This window comes from Copadichromis virginalis, linkage group LG6, assembly GCF_057382275.1.
Source record: "Copadichromis virginalis isolate Kocher_CV1m ecotype Utaka linkage group LG6, C_Virginalis_male_GT1.1, whole genome shotgun sequence".
NCBI classification, from domain to species: domain Eukaryota; kingdom Metazoa; phylum Chordata; class Actinopteri; order Cichliformes; family Cichlidae; genus Copadichromis; species Copadichromis virginalis.
Window position 1 is genome coordinate 43,772,724 of NC_140623.1, and position 19,801 is coordinate 43,792,524.

Sequence of the window (19,801 nt, forward strand, 5' to 3'; positions counted from 1 at the left end):
TGCAGCAGCCTTTCAACGCCTCTCTCTGTCTCTGCTAGCAAAGTCGACCCAGACAACAAAGCAAAGCTAGTTTTCAGCTACGAGCCGACACGAACCCGACGTATCAGCCAGAGGTCCCTTTACTACAGTTCGGAGCCGCGGACCTGTTTTATATACGCGCCGAATAGTTTTCTACACTGCAAAAAGTGCAGCCTTACCTAATGTCCACCTACTGTTACTCATTTATATTAAGATTTAAACATCTAGTTGGTGTTGGTGTGGAGAGTAACCTTCAGTAATAGTAATAAATCACAGCAATAGGACATTCATGTAGCTGTAAAAAGCATGATAATATATTAAGTAATCCAAAGTATTCAGAATATGTTACTCTCATTGAGTAACGTAACAGAATACATTACAAAATACATTTTGGGGCATGTAATCTGTAATCTGTAGTGGAATACATTTTAAAAGTAACCTTCCCAACACTTCCCCTAATTTCCCTCGGGATGAATAAAGTATTCTGATTCTGATTCTGACTGCTAAGAAGTATGTGGCAGGGAGGTGGTCTCTGGCCTGCTGCAGTGGATGGGTGGTGCAGTGAGCTCTCGGGCACATAGGGGACAGGTGTGTGTGCTGAGACTAATGACTCTCTCATTATATATAGTGACGGCAGAGACTGATGGAAAAGTGTGTGCAGCGGAGGAACTCCTGGCTCGAGTTGTGCCTTAACCTGAACGAACTGGTGAACAAAAATAAAGAAACCCAAAACACGTCAGTACACTGTGTGGGTCCGATCATTGCTACAAAGTACAACAAGCTGCCCATGCCTCAAGCCTTAGAAACTGCCAAGCAAAGACTCACGGTCTTGCCCAACAGCTTGAAGAGGTATGCAAGAGAGACAGAAGCTAGGAGGAAAAAACAACTGAACCATCCAAGGTGTACGCTCAGTGGTAAGGCAGCAATATGAGAAGAGTACCACCAAGGCTGTAGCCATACTGGAAGAGCATACAGAAGAAGCATGCAACACATGACAACAATGTTCAGTGGCTAGGGAATCTAAGACCACAGCAGCCTCCCAGGATCCAGTCACCAGCTCTTCTTTCTAGGATGTCTCGCACTGTGATGGACAGCACCTTTTAAAATCCTTGGTCTGTCACTGAGTTTCAGTTCCTGCTTTAATTTTTCTTGTGTTTAGTTCCCTCAGCATTCACCTGTCTCACCTTTCACAGTTCTGTCTCTGAATTCAGGTTTAAGTTCATTTGAATGGAAAACTGCATGTGCTGCTGTATCCTGAGAGCTGGTTTCCACCTGTGTTTTACTTCATTCCTCACCTGTATCCACTCCTCTGAGCAGTTATCTGTGTATAAATGCTCTGCTCCATAAATCAACTCACATTCTGCATACATACGTTCAGCATAATCTAACAGTTTAGTGAAAACCTGATATGATGACAGCGCTAACTCACAGAAAGAGCTGAGACAGCAGAGCACAAAAAGGTCTACAGCAGATGTTCGACTCTCTTCTGTCTGCTGGTTAGGAAGAACAGCAAAGGTGAAAACTTTGAGGTGAAATGTGAACCAGCTGAGATGATAGCAGACAAACACACCTTTGTAAGCAGCAGCAGCTCCCTCCCCAAAGCCTTCGCTGATCCTGCTGCAGACAGAGAGATTTCAATCCGTCCACTCTTCAGGAAAGAGCTGAAAAAAGAGGAAAGATCATCACATCTTTTTCACAACCAAACAGGAAGTGCATCATTTCCTTGTGTGAACACAGCTGATTTACGACACGTAGCACATGCTGTCTGAGCAGCTTCACACAAAAAATAGGTGAACTGACCCTTTAAACCTCCAAGAGTTAACCAGCTGTAGTTAAAAGATGGACGCAGCCTGTCCCTGCTGTCACTTGATGCGAGGTACCTTGGACAGGCTGCAGACCACACAGAGTGGACAGGTGAAGGTGGGGGCGAACATAGAAGATACTGAGATGAAGTGAAAAACCTGTGGTTTGGCTCAAAAAGTTTCCAGCAGCTTCACAAGAAACAGGAAATTATAAAAACATTAACATCCTTTCACAGTGCCGCACAAAATGCTGTTTTACTGCTCGGTCCTTAACTCCGACGACGGGGTTCCTGCTACATCGTATCGACTCTGATCTGATCTAATCAAACTACATAGACATCAGCTAAAACGCTGAGTTGCAGTACAGACATTTTCACCAGTCATCCAGCATTTATTACCATACTAGGGCTCTAGAGTGTGACCAAATTTTTCAGTGGTGCGACTAAAAAAAATATTTGGTTGCACCTGTGCGACCAAATGTTCGGGTAGCAAAAAAAATAAAAAACTCTGCAACCTTCCCTGTGGTCAACAACAGACACACATTATGCCCCTATCGTGGACTAAACCAATCAGAGATAGTCAGGGGCGGGACCTCTCTGATTGGCCGTGGTCCAGTTGAAAGTGCAGGTGGAAGTGGGAGGTGAGTAACTTGAATAAAGCGATATCAATTCATTAAATCCTGACTTTTAAATATTACTGTGTTTTGCCAGAAACACCAGATTCTCAGATTAAAGCTCACAAAACCATTTCAACAACAACCAAACAGCAGATGAGAGCAGGTACACGGACTCCACACAAAGACGTAAACACAGACCGACGCATCAGGATCAGCTTTGTCTTTCTCGGCTTTCTCACCCGCCGGCCCGCAGACGGACACGCTGTCGGAGCTCAGCGATCCTGATGCGTCCGGTCCGCGCTGTGTTTACGTCTTTTTGCGCTGATTCTGAGCTGCAGGTTTTGTCTCTCCAACCAAAATTCACCGAGCCAGCAGCAAAAGAAGCAGCAAACTGCGCTTCACATTTGATCAATGTCGTCATGAATTTTGCTGTTTTGCTTCCACGACTATTAAAATCACACTTCATGCACAGCTAGCTCTCTCTCTCTCTCTCTGTACTTCAAGAACAGTTTCCGTCTCCAATCTCTGTTTTCTGTATTATTCATTCGCTTATTACCCACCAGTCTACCGTTGTTTACAGGCTGTGGCTGCTGTCTTTTTCTTTTTCACTTAAATGACCTCGGACAAGAAAGCCTATTTTTTCTGTTGTTCAATACTGAAGAAATTTAAACTTTATATGCAGAACATTGTAGAATATTTTTAAGGTTTTCTGCTATAAAAAGCCAGACCAGGAAAATCTCCTTCATGTTTTTCTGTTTTATTCTCAGTTACTTTCACAGAAAGGCATCTGCTGTGATGTTCACAATTCTGATGAAGTCATTACTGATAAATGATCAGAATTATAATATTTCTGACTGTCTGAGGCTAAGTTGAATCGAATCGGGACTTTGAAAACCGGAATCGAATGGATTATAGAAATCGGGGTTCAAGGTTCAAGGGTTCAAGGTTCAAGGTTCTTTATTTGTCACATGCATAGTTATACAAGTATAACACACAGTGAAATGTAGCCTGACACGCTCCTCGACATGTGCAAAAATTGGGGGGGGGGGGGGTGTAGAGGAAGAACATTATATATATATATATATATATATATATATATTAGGGGTGCAACGATACACAAAATTCACGGTTCGGTTCGGTTCGATACTTTGGTGTCACGGTTCGATATTTTTTCGATACAAAAAAATGTTCATGCCTTTTTAATTTGTCATTTATTAAAATTATAAATATATATTTTAACTCAAAAGTACAGTTTTTAAATTTAACCCTAACCCTAACCCTTGTGCGTGTTTTTTATTTTGACAGCGAATGCGCACCTGCGGACCACTTATGTGCAGCCCTGGTTATTTAGCTCGTCATATTGCAGCCACAGAAATTATTTTGTCCATGAAACCATAAAGCTGCACTTTCTTTTTGCCTCATAGTCTGATTTGTCATAACTTCTCCTGCTGCTTTTACACGCGCACTCACATAAGCTCAGCGATTCTCTGCGATCAACCTCTCACATGTTTAAGCTGCGGGAGATTTCACTTGTCATGTTTGCATAGTAAGCTAACGATTAATAAGACGATGTCAGAGGAATTGTTGCACAAATTATCATCACTCACAGATCAGTGCTGTCGCTCTCTATACACAGTTCGCACGATTGCAAAGTGAAAGCAAAAAAACGAGCGCAAATTCAAACGCGATTTCAATATGTCACATATTGACAGTGGCTCACCGATGCCAATGACATAATTACCCAGCTACATTTCCGAAAGAATGCAAAAGCATTGACATATATTTTTCCTTCCTACAATAGCCCGACGGGCAGGGTAGAGATAGATTTTGGTAGCCCGACTGAAAAAATCTCTAGCTCCGGGACGTCGGGCTAGCGATATTGCAAGCCCTGTATCTGATTGAGGAATCACTCATCTTTGGAAAAGAGAGTTTATTACAGAGAAATGGCTCTTTCCAAAATAAAAGCTATACTATCCGCTTCTTCTGGGCTATATTCTCAGCAGCATAAGGAGAATCATGTGCTAACAGCTGTCTAAATGACTCGGCTAAAGTTAGTAGCATGCTTGTTGTTTTTGTCTTTGCACTAGGATGATGTCGGTGTAAATGTGCAGTCATATTCGTTGTGTTCCCACTAGTGCTTTCAGGTTAATCTCGTTGAAATGACCTTAACGCCACAACACGGCAAATCTCCGTTAACGAGCTAGACGGCCAACACGTTAACGAGCTAACTGCGCTAACACACTAGCTCCCACCCATGTAATTGAGCATTGCATGGCAAACATACTGTTTTACTTTAGTCCATGACTCGCTTACCTTCAGGGTCATACGTCACATGAAAACCAAAATAATTCCAAACGCCAGATCTGAATGAGGGTGGGGGAGGTCCATGTTAAAAGGAGAGCTTAACTTCTGTCTCGCTAGCTTGCCCTGCGCTCTTCCTTCTGACCATGCTGTCTGTGTTGAGCGCTCAGTGAATCTGCGTTCGACTACTCCGCCTAGGCTGCACTGTCGAGCCTAGGCGGAGTAGTCGAACGCAGATTCACTGAGCGCTCAACACAGACAGCATCGTCAGAAGGAAGGTTGATAAAATAAATTAAAAATTTTGTATTGTTCGATACATATGCGTACCGAACCGAAAGCACTGTATCGAACGGTTCAATATCAATACGAATATCGTTGCACCCCTAATATATATATATATATATATATATATACATACACATAGTATATACACTGGGTGAATGTGCAGTAGTAGCAGCAAGCAGGTGAATTCTGTACATTAATATGAATAGACATCTGACTGTTTTACAGGATAGACAATATAAACATATTTAAAATTAAAGGAATTGAAATGTACATTGTGCCTTGGTTTAGTGTCTGGAAGAGTCCTGTCTCAGTCAATTATAGATGATGTGAGAGGGCGGGTGTGTGTGTTTAGGGCACGGATGGCTTGGGGATAGAAGCTCCTCTTGAGTCTCTCTGTCCTTGCCCAGAAGATGCAGAACCTTCTACCAGATTGCAGAAGTTGGAACAGTTTGTTGCCAGGATGGGACGGGTCCTTCAGTATCTGCGCTGCTCTAGTCCGGCATCTCCTGGTGTAGGTGTCCTGAAGCGGGGGGAGAGCAATCCTGCAGCAGCGTTCTGCTGTACGGATCACTCTCTGGAGAGCTTTTTGGTCCTTCACACAGCTGTTCCCAAACTACAATGTCATGTTCTGTGTGAGGATGCTCTCCACAGCGCCTGTATAGAAAATCCTGAGGATCTTTGGAGAGACCCTGAACTTCCTCAGTTGTCGTAGGTGATACAGGCGCTGCCTAGCCTTTTTGGTCTGGACCTGAATGTGGGCAGCCCATGTCAGGTCTGAGGAGATGTGGACACCAAGATACTTGAAGGACTGCACCCTCTCCACTGGAGCTCCATTGATGATGATGGGCTTGTAGTCTCTGTGCTGACCCCTTCTGAAGTCCACCACCAGCTCCTTGGTCTTGCTGACGTTCAGCTGGAGGTGGTTGTCCTGGCACCACGATGCCAGATTCTTCACTTCATCCATGTAGGCCGCCTCATCGTTGTTGGAGATGGCACCCAACACCACTGTGTCGTCAGCAAACTTCACAATGGTGTTGGAGCCGTGGGTGGCCACACAGTCTGAAGTGTAGAGGGAGTAGAGCAGTGGCGAGAGGACACATCCCTGAGGTGCTCCTGTGTTGATGGTGATGCTGTTGGAGAAGCACCTGCCCACCCTCACCACCTGAGTTCTGCCAGTGAGGAAGTCCAACACCCATGCACACAGACCGCTGTTAAGTCCAAGATCCCTGAGCTTTGTGAACAGTCTGCAGGGCACTATTGTGTTAAACGCTGAACTGTAATCAACAAACAGCATTCGCACATAGTTACCCTGTTTCTTGTCCACGTGGCTGAGAGTGGTGTGTAGGACGTGGGCGATGGCATCCTCTGTGGATCTGTAGGCGAACTGCAGCGGATCTGTGGTGTCTGGGATGGAGGAGGAGATGATGTTCTTCAGCAGCCTCTCAAAGACCTTCATTACTACCGAGGTCAGTGCAACTGGCCGGTAATCGTTCAGGGATGAGGGTTTGCTGTTCTTGGGCACAGGGATGATGGTGGATCTTTTGAAGCATGTGGGGACCACAGACTTCGCCAGGGACTCGTTGAAGATGTAAGTGAACACACCTGCTAGCTGGTCAGCACAGCAGCGCAGCAGACGGCCGGTGATGCCGTCTGGCCCCGCCGCTTTCCTTGTGTTCACTCTCCTCAGTGCCGCTTGGACGTCATGCTCCGCGATGCTGGTCACCGGTCTCTCGCTGATGACGTCACTGTCCTCGGTAGTCAGGCGGTAGTTAGCATTAGCCGCCTGGCTAACCTCGAAACGGGCGTAGAACCGATTCAGCTCGTTGGTGAATGCAGAGTCGGCGTTGATCGGCGCAGTGTCCCTGGCTTTGTAGTCCGTAATGGTGCGTAGTCCGTGCCACATACTCCGTGTGTCGCCCTGGTGGAAGCGGGACTCCACACGTTCCCGGTACCGGCGTTTGGCATCTCTCACCGCGCGCCGCACGCCGTATGAGGCCGCTTTGTAGGCGCTCATATCGCCAGTGGCGAGACCCGCGTTGTAGGAGGCGGTCCTGGCGTTTACTGCAGTGCGGATCGATCTGTCCATCCACGGTTTCTGGTTTGGGAATGTGGTGACTCTCGCAGTGGGGATAATCTCCTCCGCTAGCATATTGACGAAGCATACTGCTACTTCCGTAAACTCGTTGATGTCGACTGCGCATGCTCTGAACATGTCCCAGTCTACGTCGTTGAGTGCGTCCTGTAGCGTAGCTTCTGATTGGGCAGTCCACCGTTTTACCTCCCTCTTGGTCACGTCTTCCCTCCGTATGCTTTGTTTATACTGGGGGATGAGGAATCAGTGATGATACCCAGCCCTAGTGAGCAGCCTAGGCACGACAGACGTGGATGTAGCTGTAATAGGAAAAGAACTATTGCTAACTTTTCTGTTAAGGCCTGATCCTTCTGAAATTCATAGCCAGTGCTCTGACACGGTGTCATCAATCTTTGAATGCTGAAAAAGCACAGTGTATCCAGAAAAACACATTATATTATATCAATTATTATAAAATTTGTGTGCGCCTAACTTTTGTGCCGGTACGCCTAACTTTAAAAAGTTAGGCGTACCGGTACGCCCATGGCAAAAAGTTAGTCTAGAGCCCTGCATACAAGAGATATTTATTTTTAGAGTCATAAATATCTGTAGAGTCCGACTTCAGTGAGCGCTCGCCTGGATTTTCCTGTTGGATTATTCCAGCACCCTGTTAACACTAATGAGACCTGCTGTGGGCAGACTGGTTTCCACAGCACTGTCAGCATCAGTGATCTCAGACCACAACCAGCAGCTTAACGTGCTGCAGACACAGTTTTGATCCAAGTATGAAAGACAGTCGTGTTTAAATGATGTGAGTTTGTCCTGTTATTTCAGAGCCTCTGAAAATTGAGACCGTGCACTAAAAACGTCTGTGATTACTAAACAGTTAAAGTCTGCACTTCGGTCACACCTGCATTTCAGGTCCATCCATGTTCATCATGTTCACTGCTAAAAACAAATGATGGAGCTCAGTGTTGAGGAAGCGAAGGGAGTCACATCACAACGTAGAAACTCGTCCTGGCTGAACACGGTACAGCAGGAGGTCGGGCGTAGTCTCATTTTAATGATCTGAGTCCAAAACTCAGCCTTTCCTCGTGTATCCTCCACCAGTATCTCCCTCAGTGTGTCTGTGTTATGAACACCTTGAGCGCTCAAGAGTTGGGAGTTCGCCTTGTAATCATAAGGTTGCGGGTTCGAGCCCCGGCTTGAACAGTCTCGGTCGTTGTGTCCTTGGGCAAGACACTTCACCCGTTGCCTACTGGTGGTGGTCAGAGGGCCCGGTGGCGCCAGTGTCCGGCAGCCTCGCCTCTGTCAGTGCGCCCCAGGGTGGCTGTGGCTACAATGTAGCTGCCATCACCAGTGTGTGAATGGGTGGATGACTGGATATGTAAAGCGCTATACAAATGCAGGCCATTTACCATTTTCTCTTTAGCTTTTTTATCCTGCTTGAAACGCTTTGTGTCTTTTTTGGCTTCATTTGGAGTTTCTTGGATTTTGTTAATTTGCCAGTCCTTCCTCTCTGCACCACACACCTATAACAAAGCTCAACATTTGCTCACAAATATGTTACATTTGGAACATCTTGTAACATTCTTTACAAATCAAATCGCTCTTTTATGAAAACTGGTTTAATGATGGTATTCTTCTTGTAAGTCAACTATTCAATAACACAGGCTCATTGTATAATTACTCAGCGTTCCTTACAGGTGTAACATCCCAGTATCCCCACACCTGTCCATGCCCCGCCCTGTCCTGACAGAGTCTCCTTAAAGCTTCCTTCAAAAACAGAAGAGCGATACAGAAACATTTGCCTTTACTCGGGTTTTATGGAAACATATCGTTAGTTTCATCTCTGACAGCATCTGATCAGAATCTGTACTTTTGTACCAAAACGTGTTATTTGGTTTTACTGACTTTAGTGAGAAAGACTCTCGTGCTTTTCCCTCATCGATCAAACTCCACATCTGTAAATGTAAGCTGTCCACTCTCAGGACAGAAACAGAAAGTTTGTTCCTGTCTCAACAAGAAAGCTTTGAAAACATGAATATTTGTGATATTTTAATGTCTTTGAGTTTGATTCCATAAAAAGTGACAAAAACATTAGTGTTCGTTGTGCGTGGGAAGAAAACTTCTTTTTACAGCGAAAAAACCCTAAACAAGCACCGAGTAGCTACGTAATGTGACATTCACAGAGAAACTCGTGGATTCTTCCACTGACTGCTGCGGCACACCTGCACCAGGGTAACCCTCCGCCTACCCCACTCCTGCTTTACAGGTGAAAATAGAGCAACAGGACCGCTGAGTCTTTGACTTTATTTATTTTCTGCTGTGTTTTACTTGCATCTATTTGAAAGAGTGAGTGTAAACACACAAAATATTTTATTTTATGTGCTGGAATGTGCAGAAAATAGGTTTAAATGTTAAACTAATTTCTTCCAGTCAGAGAATGTTGCATATAATTAAATTTTTGCTTGATGCATAAAGTTAAAAGATTAAAACTAATAAAACAAGTTTTAAAAAGAGACTTTTCCATCTGATTACATTTTGTATGATGATTATGCAGAAAAAGTAGAATTGGGCTGAAAGATCTATCACTTTATCACCTCTTCAGGTTGTAAATCGTGTTTTTAAAAAGTAACTAAGTAATTAATTACTTTTGAAAAGAAGTAATCAGTAATTAGTTACTGATTACTTTTTTCAAGTAACTTGAACAACACATCCTGGAGTTAAGGGAAACGAAGCAGCAGATAGGGGAGCAAAGGAAGCAAAAAGAGACTTTCAGTGGATTGTCAGTGTTAGCAGGACGGAGAGTAGAAGACGGCACAAAGTGAAAGAAAGGCGGCAAAGGCAGTGCGCCGTGGTTTTACAACATCCAGAGGAAAGGAGGAGAAATGAGAAGCACAGGAAGAGCAGAGAGCAGACCGTTATATCGGAAAACACCGAACAGGAAAGCGTGACTGCAACAGAGAAAAGAAACGACCAGAAATCTGATGCTGGAAGCTGGTCAGATATGAAAGTGAACTGGAGCAAGTGATCAGAGCATGTTTTTAACACAGACGCGTTTGTTTGGTTTGAATTTATTTGATTTTGTTGTTGACACACTCCGGTAACGCACCACTTTGCTCTTTGACAACCGCCAATAAACTATACTGTGACGTAGCGGCAGGTCACGTGCTGTGCGGGTCAGCTGACTGCCTTCTTCCGGGTCTTCTGATCGGTGTTTGCTGTGGTGTCTCCGCTGTGATCCAGGTAAACTCGCTTTTTCTGGCTGTTATCGATCACCGATCGCTCCGATGGCTTCCGTGTGCGGACAGAGCCGCCCGTTAAAGCGCAGTCACAGCGGAAAAGGCGCACTTTGTGCCGCAGTCAGTCGCACCGAAGCCGGTCTGGTTTGAAGCGGACAGATCCGGTAATGCCGTGAATTCATCAGCGGAGGAGAAAAAACGAACTCACGTTTAATGTGAGGGGCTCTCGGAAGTACAGGTGACAGGTGGGGTGGACATGTGCGAGGACAGAGACAGGTGGTGGTTAGAATCCCGGGCTCCACCATCCACGGGTGGAGACGAGCGGTACCGAAGGTTTGAAGAAGGTTGGAGACGGTGTAGTCGAGCTGAGGACGCTCCGATGGACACGAGTCCATAGAGGGACAGACGGCTACAGCCACCTGTCATCAAACAGGCCACGCCCCCAGTAATGCAAACTTTAAGCTTGCGATTTAAACAGCTTCGTCAGGTGCAGGTGCCCCACAGGAAATCACCTACAGAGACCAAAGTCTGTGGGGATGACAGTGCTGCCCCTGCTGGACGCCAGAGGAACTGCAGGTCTCAGCTGCTGGTTATAAAAGTTTTTTTAAAAAGCGTAGGCGGGTTTGTCAGAAAGGGACCAGATGCAGGCGTGGACCGTCATCGTGGACCGTCATCGTGGACCGTCATCGCGTTCCTGCGTCGGTTTTTCGCCCTGTCAGATGATTTGTGCTGTTTCCTGTTGTTGCAGAGTCAGAACGCCATGAACGCCTCCGACAGCGATGAAGACATCTACAACGAAAGGTCGGCCTTGGTCCGGTCCGAGTCTCCCGCGCTCCCCTCCTACATACCGGACTCAGACCTCACGCCCCCCAATGGCACTCCAACCAAAAGGTTAAAGGTCAGTTTCCGTTCACTGAGTCTCTCCAGTGTTTCATTCCCACGTGTCCCGCTGCGCTGACGCCATGTGTTGCCCTCTGTTGGTGCAGGCGGGGATAAGCAGGAGGCCGGGGGCGGCCGCTGCAGACGGCGGCGGGTCAGATCCGGAGGTGGAAGCTGAGGAAGAAGAGCCGCTTAAGTATGGCGCCAAGCACGTCATCATGCTCTTCATCCCCGTCACCCTATGCATGGTCGTCGTGGTTGCCACCATCAAGTCTGTGAGCTTCTACATGGAGAAGACGGACCAGCAGCTGTAGGTCCTCGCTCCTGCCGCCACACGCCGCCACCTCCTCCCCTGTCAGCTAACTGTGATGTTTTTCTCCGCAGGATCTACACGCCGTTCACGGAGAACACCTCCTCCGTTGGCCGCCGCCTCCTCAACTCCGTCCTGAACACCATCATCATGATCAGCGTCATCGTGGTCATGACCATCTTCCTGGTCGTCCTGTACAAGTATCGCTGCTACAAGGTGAGCTCCTCCTCCTCCTCATATTCACCCGCCTCTCCTGTTGCTCACGTAGATGAAGGAGACGTCCGAGGTTTCTGCTGAGTGCAGACGTGCTGTGATGTCACATGTGATGTCATGCAGCCTGTTTTTAGTGGGAACGGAAAGCCGACCCCCCCCAGAAAACTCCTCCTCCCCCCACTGCTGGTGAAACGTTTGTAACGCACTTTGAAAGAACGTTCATCCCGCTGACGTCCATATCAGGAAATGATGCGCGCCGTAAAACACTTGATGATGTAGTGAGCTCGCCGAGCGTTGCTGCTTGTCGTGTTACTGATTGACCCACCATCGCTTACTCCGTCTGCATGCTAGACTAGCGTTGCATTCGAGTACAGGAAGTGACACTTTGATGTGTTTGTTCAGTTCATCCACGGCTGGCTCATCCTGTCCTCCCTCATGCTGCTCTTCTGGTTCAGCTTCATGTACCTGGGGTGAGTCCTGTGATTGGATACTGCCGCCACAGCGTGATGCAGAACGTTTGTCACGGAGCGTCTCAACGCTCGTGTTGCTTTTTCCGATTTCCAGGGAGGTGTTTAGGACGTACAACCTGGCGATGGACTACCCGACGGTGGGCGTGATCATCTGGAACTTCGGGGCGGTGGGGATGATCTGCATCCACTGGAAGGGCCCGCTCCAGCTGCAGCAGGCCTACCTGATCCTCATCAGCGCCCTCATGGCCCTCGTCTTCATCAAATACCTGCCCGAGTGGTCGGCCTGGGTCATCCTGGGTGCCATCTCCGTCTACGGTGAGTGGAGGCTTCAGACCTGGGGGCGGGGGTCGTGGAGAGCTCCCTGGCGGCTCCAAGCGGCGGTGCTGCTCTGTTTTCCCATCATGCTTTGCTCAGGTTGTTTGTGCTGTTGCAGACCTGGTGGCCGTCCTCAGTCCTAAAGGTCCTCTCAGGATGTTGGTGGAAACGGCTCAGGAGCGTAACGAGCCCATCTTCCCCGCCCTCATCTACTCCTGTGAGTGCTTCCAGCAGCTGTTCTCGATCAATAACAGCTCTGCAGTTTATCTAATGTTTGTGATTGTTTCCTCCTCCGATCGTTATAAGAGGAATCTGAAGGTTTCAGGAACATGCGACTAAAGGTCAAACTTTCGAGGTCTTCTTCTGCTGACCTCCCGTCTGCAGCTCTGAGGTCTCGGAGCGCCCAGAGGAAGCGCCTCAGAGACGAGCTCGAAGGGAAACTCAGAAACAGAAAGTTGGTTTTTGGGAAGCACTTCCTGGAACCTTTCGATCTTTGCTAATAAGAAACTCGTAAATCAGCTGTTTAGACGTTCCCGTCGTGAAGCGCAAGTTCATGAGGGCTTCCTGGCCGTGACGCTGCCGTCACACGATAACTTCCGCTATAATGAAACCAGATTCAGACTCTGACGTTGAGCCGCTGCAGCGCTCTTACGTCCTGAGGCGATCACGATCCTCGGGTCGAATCTAAAACCGCAGCCCGATGACATCACCTTTCATTTTGTTCTGTGTTCAGCCGCCATGGTGTGGACGGTGGGGATGGCGAGCCCCAATGAGACTCAGCGCTCTGAACCAGGTCAGGTATCGCGCCCATAACATCTCCACATTTGTGTGTTCGTCCACAAAGCTAATACTGCTGCTCGGACGCCATTTTGTTTTTCAGATGAGGAGGTGGAGCAAAGCGACGGAAGGGCGGAGCCTCCCAGCAGACACTCCAGGTTGCTTCCAGAGGACGAGATGGAGGAGGACAGTGAGTCCGCCGTCGCTCAGGTGTCCGAGGTTAATGGCGTCTGCAATTCTCTGACGCGTCTCTGTTGTGTGTGCAGGAGGCGTGAAGCTAGGCCTCGGCGATTTCATCTTCTACAGCGTTCTGGTTGGAAAAGCCGCGGCGACCGGGGGCGACTGGAACACGACGCTCGCCTGCTTCGTTGCCATTCTTATTGTAAGTTTTACGTTTGACTCCCTGATATCTACGCCACAACAAACTCAGCGTCTACAGTCACACCAACCCGGATCAGGTGTACCAAGAATCTGACGTCGCCCGTCCACGATGCCAGGCGTGGGCTCGGGCTGGCGCAGGAATTACAGCTTCGTGGCCACAAAGAGGACACGTTAAAATATCCTTTGTGCGCAGACGTTAGATTCAACTTCAGAGTCTTAACTTTGATTTAGTAAGAGAAACGTCACAAGTGACGCAACAAAACTTTGGCATGTTCTGTGTTTTGGACAGACTTGCATTTAAACGCATTTACAGTAGGAAGCCGAGGTCGGGGGAGGCGGGGCTGTGAGGAGGGTCAGGTGACAGGATACACCTGAGCTGGGTCAGAGTAACAGCACACACCGACCGTAACCATATTTACTGAGACAGTTTTTTAGATGAAACCACGCCGACCACAGCCGCAGACAGGACAGAAAACAGGTAACCAGGGCGATGGGCGGGCGAGGGGCGCACACAACCCAGGACCTGAATGCACTGGTTCTCACTTACAACCAGTTCAATCAGTCGAGACTGATCCTTCGAGATCACAGCATTGAAGGATCTCGATGTCTCTAAAAAAGATCAATCCCGCGCTGACACAACGGCGCTCATCCACCACGGCGGCGTGTCCCGGCCCCGCCTCACAGCTCTGAGTTACAGCCTGTCTGCCCTCTGTCATCACACCATCCTCGATCACACGTAGGTGAGTTTAATGAAACATGAAAAGTAAAACGTTTCCACCTGAGATCAACAGGAGCCGACGTCAAACATGTACAACTAATCGTATGAGCTGCGCAGGCCCTCGTCAGGCACGCAGGACTCCCTCACTTAAACCTGCACCTGTGCTCACCTGTGCCTCTGTCTCACCTGTGTCTCAGGGTCTGTGCCTCACTCTGCTGCTGCTGGCCATCTTTAAGAAGGCTCTGCCGGCGCTGCCCATCTCCATCACCTTCGGCCTCATCTTCTACTTCTCCACGGACTTCCTGGTTCAGCCCTTCATGGACAACCTGGCCGCTCACCAGTTTTACATCTGAGACAAAGCTCCGCCCACCTCACCCCCCTCTTCGTTATCTCGCTGGACTGCTGCCTTTTGTTGATGCAACGCACAAAGATTGTTTCCTGCGCTCGTCCTCAGACCACAGGAACTGATGTAAGAGTGTGTGGAAGGTGGGCGTGGCTGTTACCTGGTTGTTTCTGCTCAGGTTGTTTCTACGTCACCTGCTGACTGATATTTAAACCCTGTCTGTAGTCTCTGTCGTGTTGCTGAAGCCGTGATGGTGATGTCACCACCACTTTCTGTGATTGGCTGACGTTCCCGTCATTCTTCACTTAATTTAAGCTCATCGCTCTAACTTCAGGAAACAGGTGGGATGTCTGATTGGTTCATGTGACCTAATGAAACTTACCTGAGGGACGAGCTCACTTTGAGTGAAGTGCTTCAGGGCCATGACCTGAAACCCTGAGAGGCCGAATCTAAAAAGTGAAGTGGGAGGAGTCTGAAGCAGCTGCTGAGCGCTGTGATTGGGTATTTCCTGCTGACACGCTTTTATCCAGAAGCATGTTTGTTATTCTTATTATTTTGTTATTTCATCTTTAATTAAGCAGGTAAACCTAAAGGAGACACGAGGTCTCGTTTTCAAGAGCGACAAAACTGGGAATGAAACAAAAGACGGGATTTAAATTTTGATCGAGAAGGGAAAAAAGGTTAAAAAATAAAAGTGCAAACTGGGTTTCCTGTCTTTGTATTTGAGTCGTTGGGGCTGCGTACGTCAGCGATGCTGCCTCACTGAAACATTTATAAACATTATAAACCTGAACATAGAACGAATTCATCATTAACAGCTGCAGCCGCGCTCGCAGCGTCACAGATGCCTGCAGCTTCAGTGTCAGAGGTCACACGTGGGTCTATTCTGACCTTTCATACAGGCAGGGATAGCTCAGTAGGTAGAGTGGTGGCCCCATGATCGGAAGGTCGGGGGTTCGACTCCACTGAACGGCTACCCTGAGGTACCCCTGAGCAAGGTACCGTCCCTACACGCAGCTGGAAACAGTAACGCTGACATAATTAGGCTGCTGTTAATGAACCTGGAAGTCTTCTGCTCGTTTCTAGCTCCGTGTTTTGATTCTCCCACAGCAGCTTTGCATGATTCCCAGTTCGTAATCATCCTTCTTTACCTGACACCGCACCTCAGTGCAGCCAGCCTGTCTGAAACGAGCCGTTTCAGGTGTTTACGCTGGCTCTTTTCTGATTGGCTGCTCTCGTAAACAAGTGCGTTGGGTTTCTCCCCTCTCAGTGACATCATCCAGATCCAGAGTGTAAAAAAACAGAGACACTGGGTGTTCAGAGCAGCCTGAGCTGAACAAGCTCATGGTTACTGTGAACGTCTTGTTAGGAGCCGATGGCGTGCACAAAGTGTTCTCACAGTTTCCCACTTGCTGTGCAGACAGGAAGCATACAGCTGGATGATTGTGCGTTTGTGGCAGCACTGCTCAGATTTTCAAACTGAAAACAAAATTTTCTCTTTTTTAACTGACTAATTATAACTTTAATATATTTATTTTAGCCGTTTTCTTTTTAATGTGTTTTCTGAACGCAAACAGAAACACTGAATTTTGGGCCTGGCGGGACGCCGTACAGAGACAGAGCAGGTGCTTTCTGGATGATTCCATGTTTAATAATCTGCTGTAGCTTCAACACTACCTGGGCGGGTCTTAAATGTTCCAGTTCTTTGTTTTTGTGCAATAAAGTTTATTATAATCTGGTTTGTTAGCCTTGTTTGGCTCCTGATTTTGGTTTCCTGTCGTGTATTCAGTGTTATCATTCTTACAATAAAAATTATTTTTCTTGTCAAACTGATTTCGTCTTTTAAAGCTTCCATTTAGTTCCAGATTATTTGTCTGGAAACTGCATTAAACAAATGTTCGCACCCATTTCCCCCTCAAACATCCAGAACATTCATATTTAAATCTCAGAACAGTTAAATCTCATATTTGAAAATAATTCTGTTTTTAAACGTACAAATTAAAGTTACAAATTCTTGAAAGCATTTTCCTCAAACTGCTGTGATCTTACGTCCCCTCCTCGCTCTTCATGAGGTTTTTATTCATCTTTTTTACCCCATTTAACAAATTTTTCTCTTTAAGTTTGAAAGAACTTTTCACTAGTAGCACAGAGCAAAATCAGCCTTTCAGAATAAAAGCCCAGAGGACAGTTGTTTTTCACATCCTTTATTTTTAATTAAAAAAAGAAAACAAACAGAAACGGGCTTCGACCAATGAGGCTCTTCAATTTCTCTCCTCAAACTGGGATTTGTTCTTCAGCAGGAACGCAGCCAGGTACTCGATGGGGTTCGGCGGTCTGAAAGAGGAAACAAACCTTCAGCGGAGGCATTTTAGGCAGAGTGAGACCAGAAAGTTCAACACATGAATTTTAACGAGTAAATATTTCCTGAATGAGACGACAGGACGAGCTCGCGCAGACTGCAGGTCACAGCGGCGCACGGAAGCACTTCTGGGAGTCTGAGTGGAAAACACATGGACGAGGTTCAACACGGCAAACACGTCGACCACGCTGCCGCCGCCGATCAGAGCGCCATTAAACAAGAAGCACCGAAGCTGTCGCCCAGCACGGAATTACAAACTATCCCTACTGCTGAGGATCTGCTTCCGTAGTTATGCTGCAATAGGTGTAGGCTGCTGGGGATTCCCATGATGCACTGGGTGTTTCTTCTTCACTCACAATGTGTTAATAGACCTCTCCTGCTCTTGTTTGGGAGGACATGGTTTGAAATTTCAGAATCCAGCGAGGCGTTTGTTTCTTCTACACCGGAGCGCTGATCCAGGAAGCAACTCCAAACTTTGCTCCGCACTTCCTGAGCTCTTGAAACACTTATAGCCCCGCCCATCTGTACTCGTGCAGCAGGCTAATAGTACGTCAGTCTGTATGAATAAATGTTATTAACACAGCAGCTCACTCCGGTTCTGCTGCAGGTAGACATGTCCATGTTTCTGATTGGTCGCAAGCTGCCAACTCTGTTTGTGTGTGTGTGTACCTGTCCTTGGCGAGCACCGACAGCCCCTGCAGCAGGATCGGGACCACCGTCTGGTCCAGGTACGCCCGGGTCGGCAGCGCCTGCAGGTCCACTTTCTGCTTCGACATCTTCTCTGCGCTCGCCTTCTCGTTCTCCACCGTCCTCTGAGGAGCAGCAGAAAAGCATGCTGGGAGTTTGCGGCAGGCTTCACATCAAGCACAGGGCTGTGTGTGTCTGTGTGTGTTTTACCTGGATGTTGTCTGTCAGGCCATACTCTGCGTGTGGGTTTTCAGAAACCTGTAGGAGGATTTTAAACACTTTGATCAGAGAAACAGGTCACACGTGTGTGTTTGTGTGTGTTACTCACAGGTGTGTGTCCCTCCATGGACTGCTCCACCTCTGTGTGATCTGAAACACAAAGAGCTGCTGAAAACTGTGCGTGCAGCTGCTGCACAGAGACACCATGAGCACCCCAACGATTCATTTATCAGTCCTGCTTGTATTTGATTCATAGGTGGTCAAATTCAATTAACACGTGACTGGTTTAACCATTTCAGCTCCACACAAATGGTTTCCCCTCTGTGCTGCCAGATAGACGAGCCTAAAGTGGCTGATTTTTCCATTAAGTTTGGCACAAACTAACTCACATCTATAACTGTATCGATGCTGACCCCGGCGGATTGATAAAAAAGCTCAGGAATAACAAACAGGTGCAAAAATACACCCGTTTAAATACAGAGAAGTGAAGAGTCGCAGAAATGGACATTTTCTGAATGGAGTTTGGCGTAGATGAACTTTAAACGGAACATCTTCAAGTCTGTTTGCGGAATTAACGCCGTCGAAGGAAAATCTCTGAACGTCTTTGTTTCCAGGAGGAAGCCAGTGGAGCAAAGAGCGGCTCAGCTCGTTTCTCCCGGGCTGTCTCCGTTATCGGCACCGAGCCTGCGCCGCGCTGCAGGCGGGCTAGCTTAGCCCCGCATTAACGCTTCTTTTCTGCCAAATTAACTTCTCCTGAAGCGGAAACCGACCTGCTGAGATTCAAAGCGACCATTAAACAACGAAATCAACCGGAATCACGGAGCAAAGAACCCGAATTACAACGAAAAACGCCATCAATGGCTAACAATCAACCTACCGTCCGCCATGTTTGTTGTGGATCCGGCGTACCAATGCTTCCGGTCTCCTCAGCGGCACTTCAAAATAAAATACCCTTTATTTATTCATAATTTGACACAATAAATTATACTGTTGGTTTTCTGTATCATTTATATAATTTCGTATATACAAAGAGCATAGAAGTAACTCAGGAAGAACGGTTGTCATAAAAAGAGTGCACAGACAAAATAAAACAAGGTTAATTTAATCATCTGAAGTAATTTGTAAAGCAGACACCGCTTCTGCTGTAACGAATATTATTTTCATCATGTCAAGAATATTTTCCCATAAAATATCCAAACACAGCAAACTCAGCAAACTGCGGCTACGTTCACTCTGCAGGTCTTGATGCTCAATTCCGATTTTTTGATCAAATCCGATTTTTTTGTCTGCTCGTTCACACTACAAATAAAATGCGACAGCAAACGCGCTCTAGTGTGAACGCTCAAAGCCGCCGCGTGCTCAAAAGAAGACGTCACACACAACGCGCTCTGTTTAGACCCAGAGCCAGTAGAGGTTTTAGATACGGGCGACACGGGCGGTTGCCCGGTGCGGCATCGTGTCGGGGGGCGGCATCACGGGCCTCGCCAAAAAATAAATAAATGCTCGTACTCATGCTGCCCCGACATCAGCCAGCGCATTTTGGGGATGTCACAGGCACCGATCGGTTTTGTGTCGCCCCTTTGCTGGGAGTAAGGGCGCCCTCCGTTTGCGAGCTGCGCCTGCTGCTGGCGGCACAGGGAGGAGAGGGCGGGGCGGCGGGGGCTTCTCTGGCTGGCTGGAGCAGCGTCTAATAACCAACTCACAAAATAAAACAACATAAAAACAAACCAACAAACACGAAAACACCAGACATCATGATACAGAGCCCTCGGTGCGCCTGCGCGCTGCTGAA

At 47.4% G+C, this 19,801-nt stretch overlaps 2 protein-coding genes across 2 annotated transcripts; one reads left to right on the top strand and one right to left on the bottom strand.

Annotated features, from left to right (window-relative positions):
* The first annotated feature begins 10,161 nt into the window (after positions 1–10,161).
* psen2 (presenilin 2) lies at positions 10,162–16,577 on the top strand. The gene is made up of 11 exons (XM_085460625.1): positions 10,162–10,342; positions 11,087–11,236; positions 11,325–11,527; positions 11,602–11,743; positions 12,143–12,210; positions 12,305–12,525; positions 12,644–12,742; positions 13,259–13,318; positions 13,406–13,492; positions 13,569–13,684; positions 14,599–16,577. The coding sequence occupies exons 2-11, from the start codon at positions 11,099–11,101 to the stop codon at positions 14,752–14,754; spliced, it is 1,290 nt and encodes a 429-aa protein (XP_085316751.1). The 5' UTR covers positions 10,162–10,342; positions 11,087–11,098; the 3' UTR covers positions 14,755–16,577.
* Positions 16,578–16,932: 355 nt separating this feature from the next.
* On the bottom strand, positions 16,933–19,024 carry dpy30 (dpy-30 histone methyltransferase complex regulatory subunit). The gene is made up of 5 exons (XM_085460627.1): positions 18,887–19,024; positions 18,119–18,159; positions 18,001–18,048; positions 17,773–17,915; positions 16,933–17,078 (listed from the first exon to the last, which is right to left on the bottom strand). Exons 1-5 carry the CDS (start codon positions 18,894–18,896, stop codon positions 17,006–17,008), a joined length of 315 nt encoding a protein of 104 aa, XP_085316753.1. The 5' UTR covers positions 18,897–19,024; the 3' UTR covers positions 16,933–17,005.
* Between the last annotated feature and the right edge of the window lie 777 nt (positions 19,025–19,801).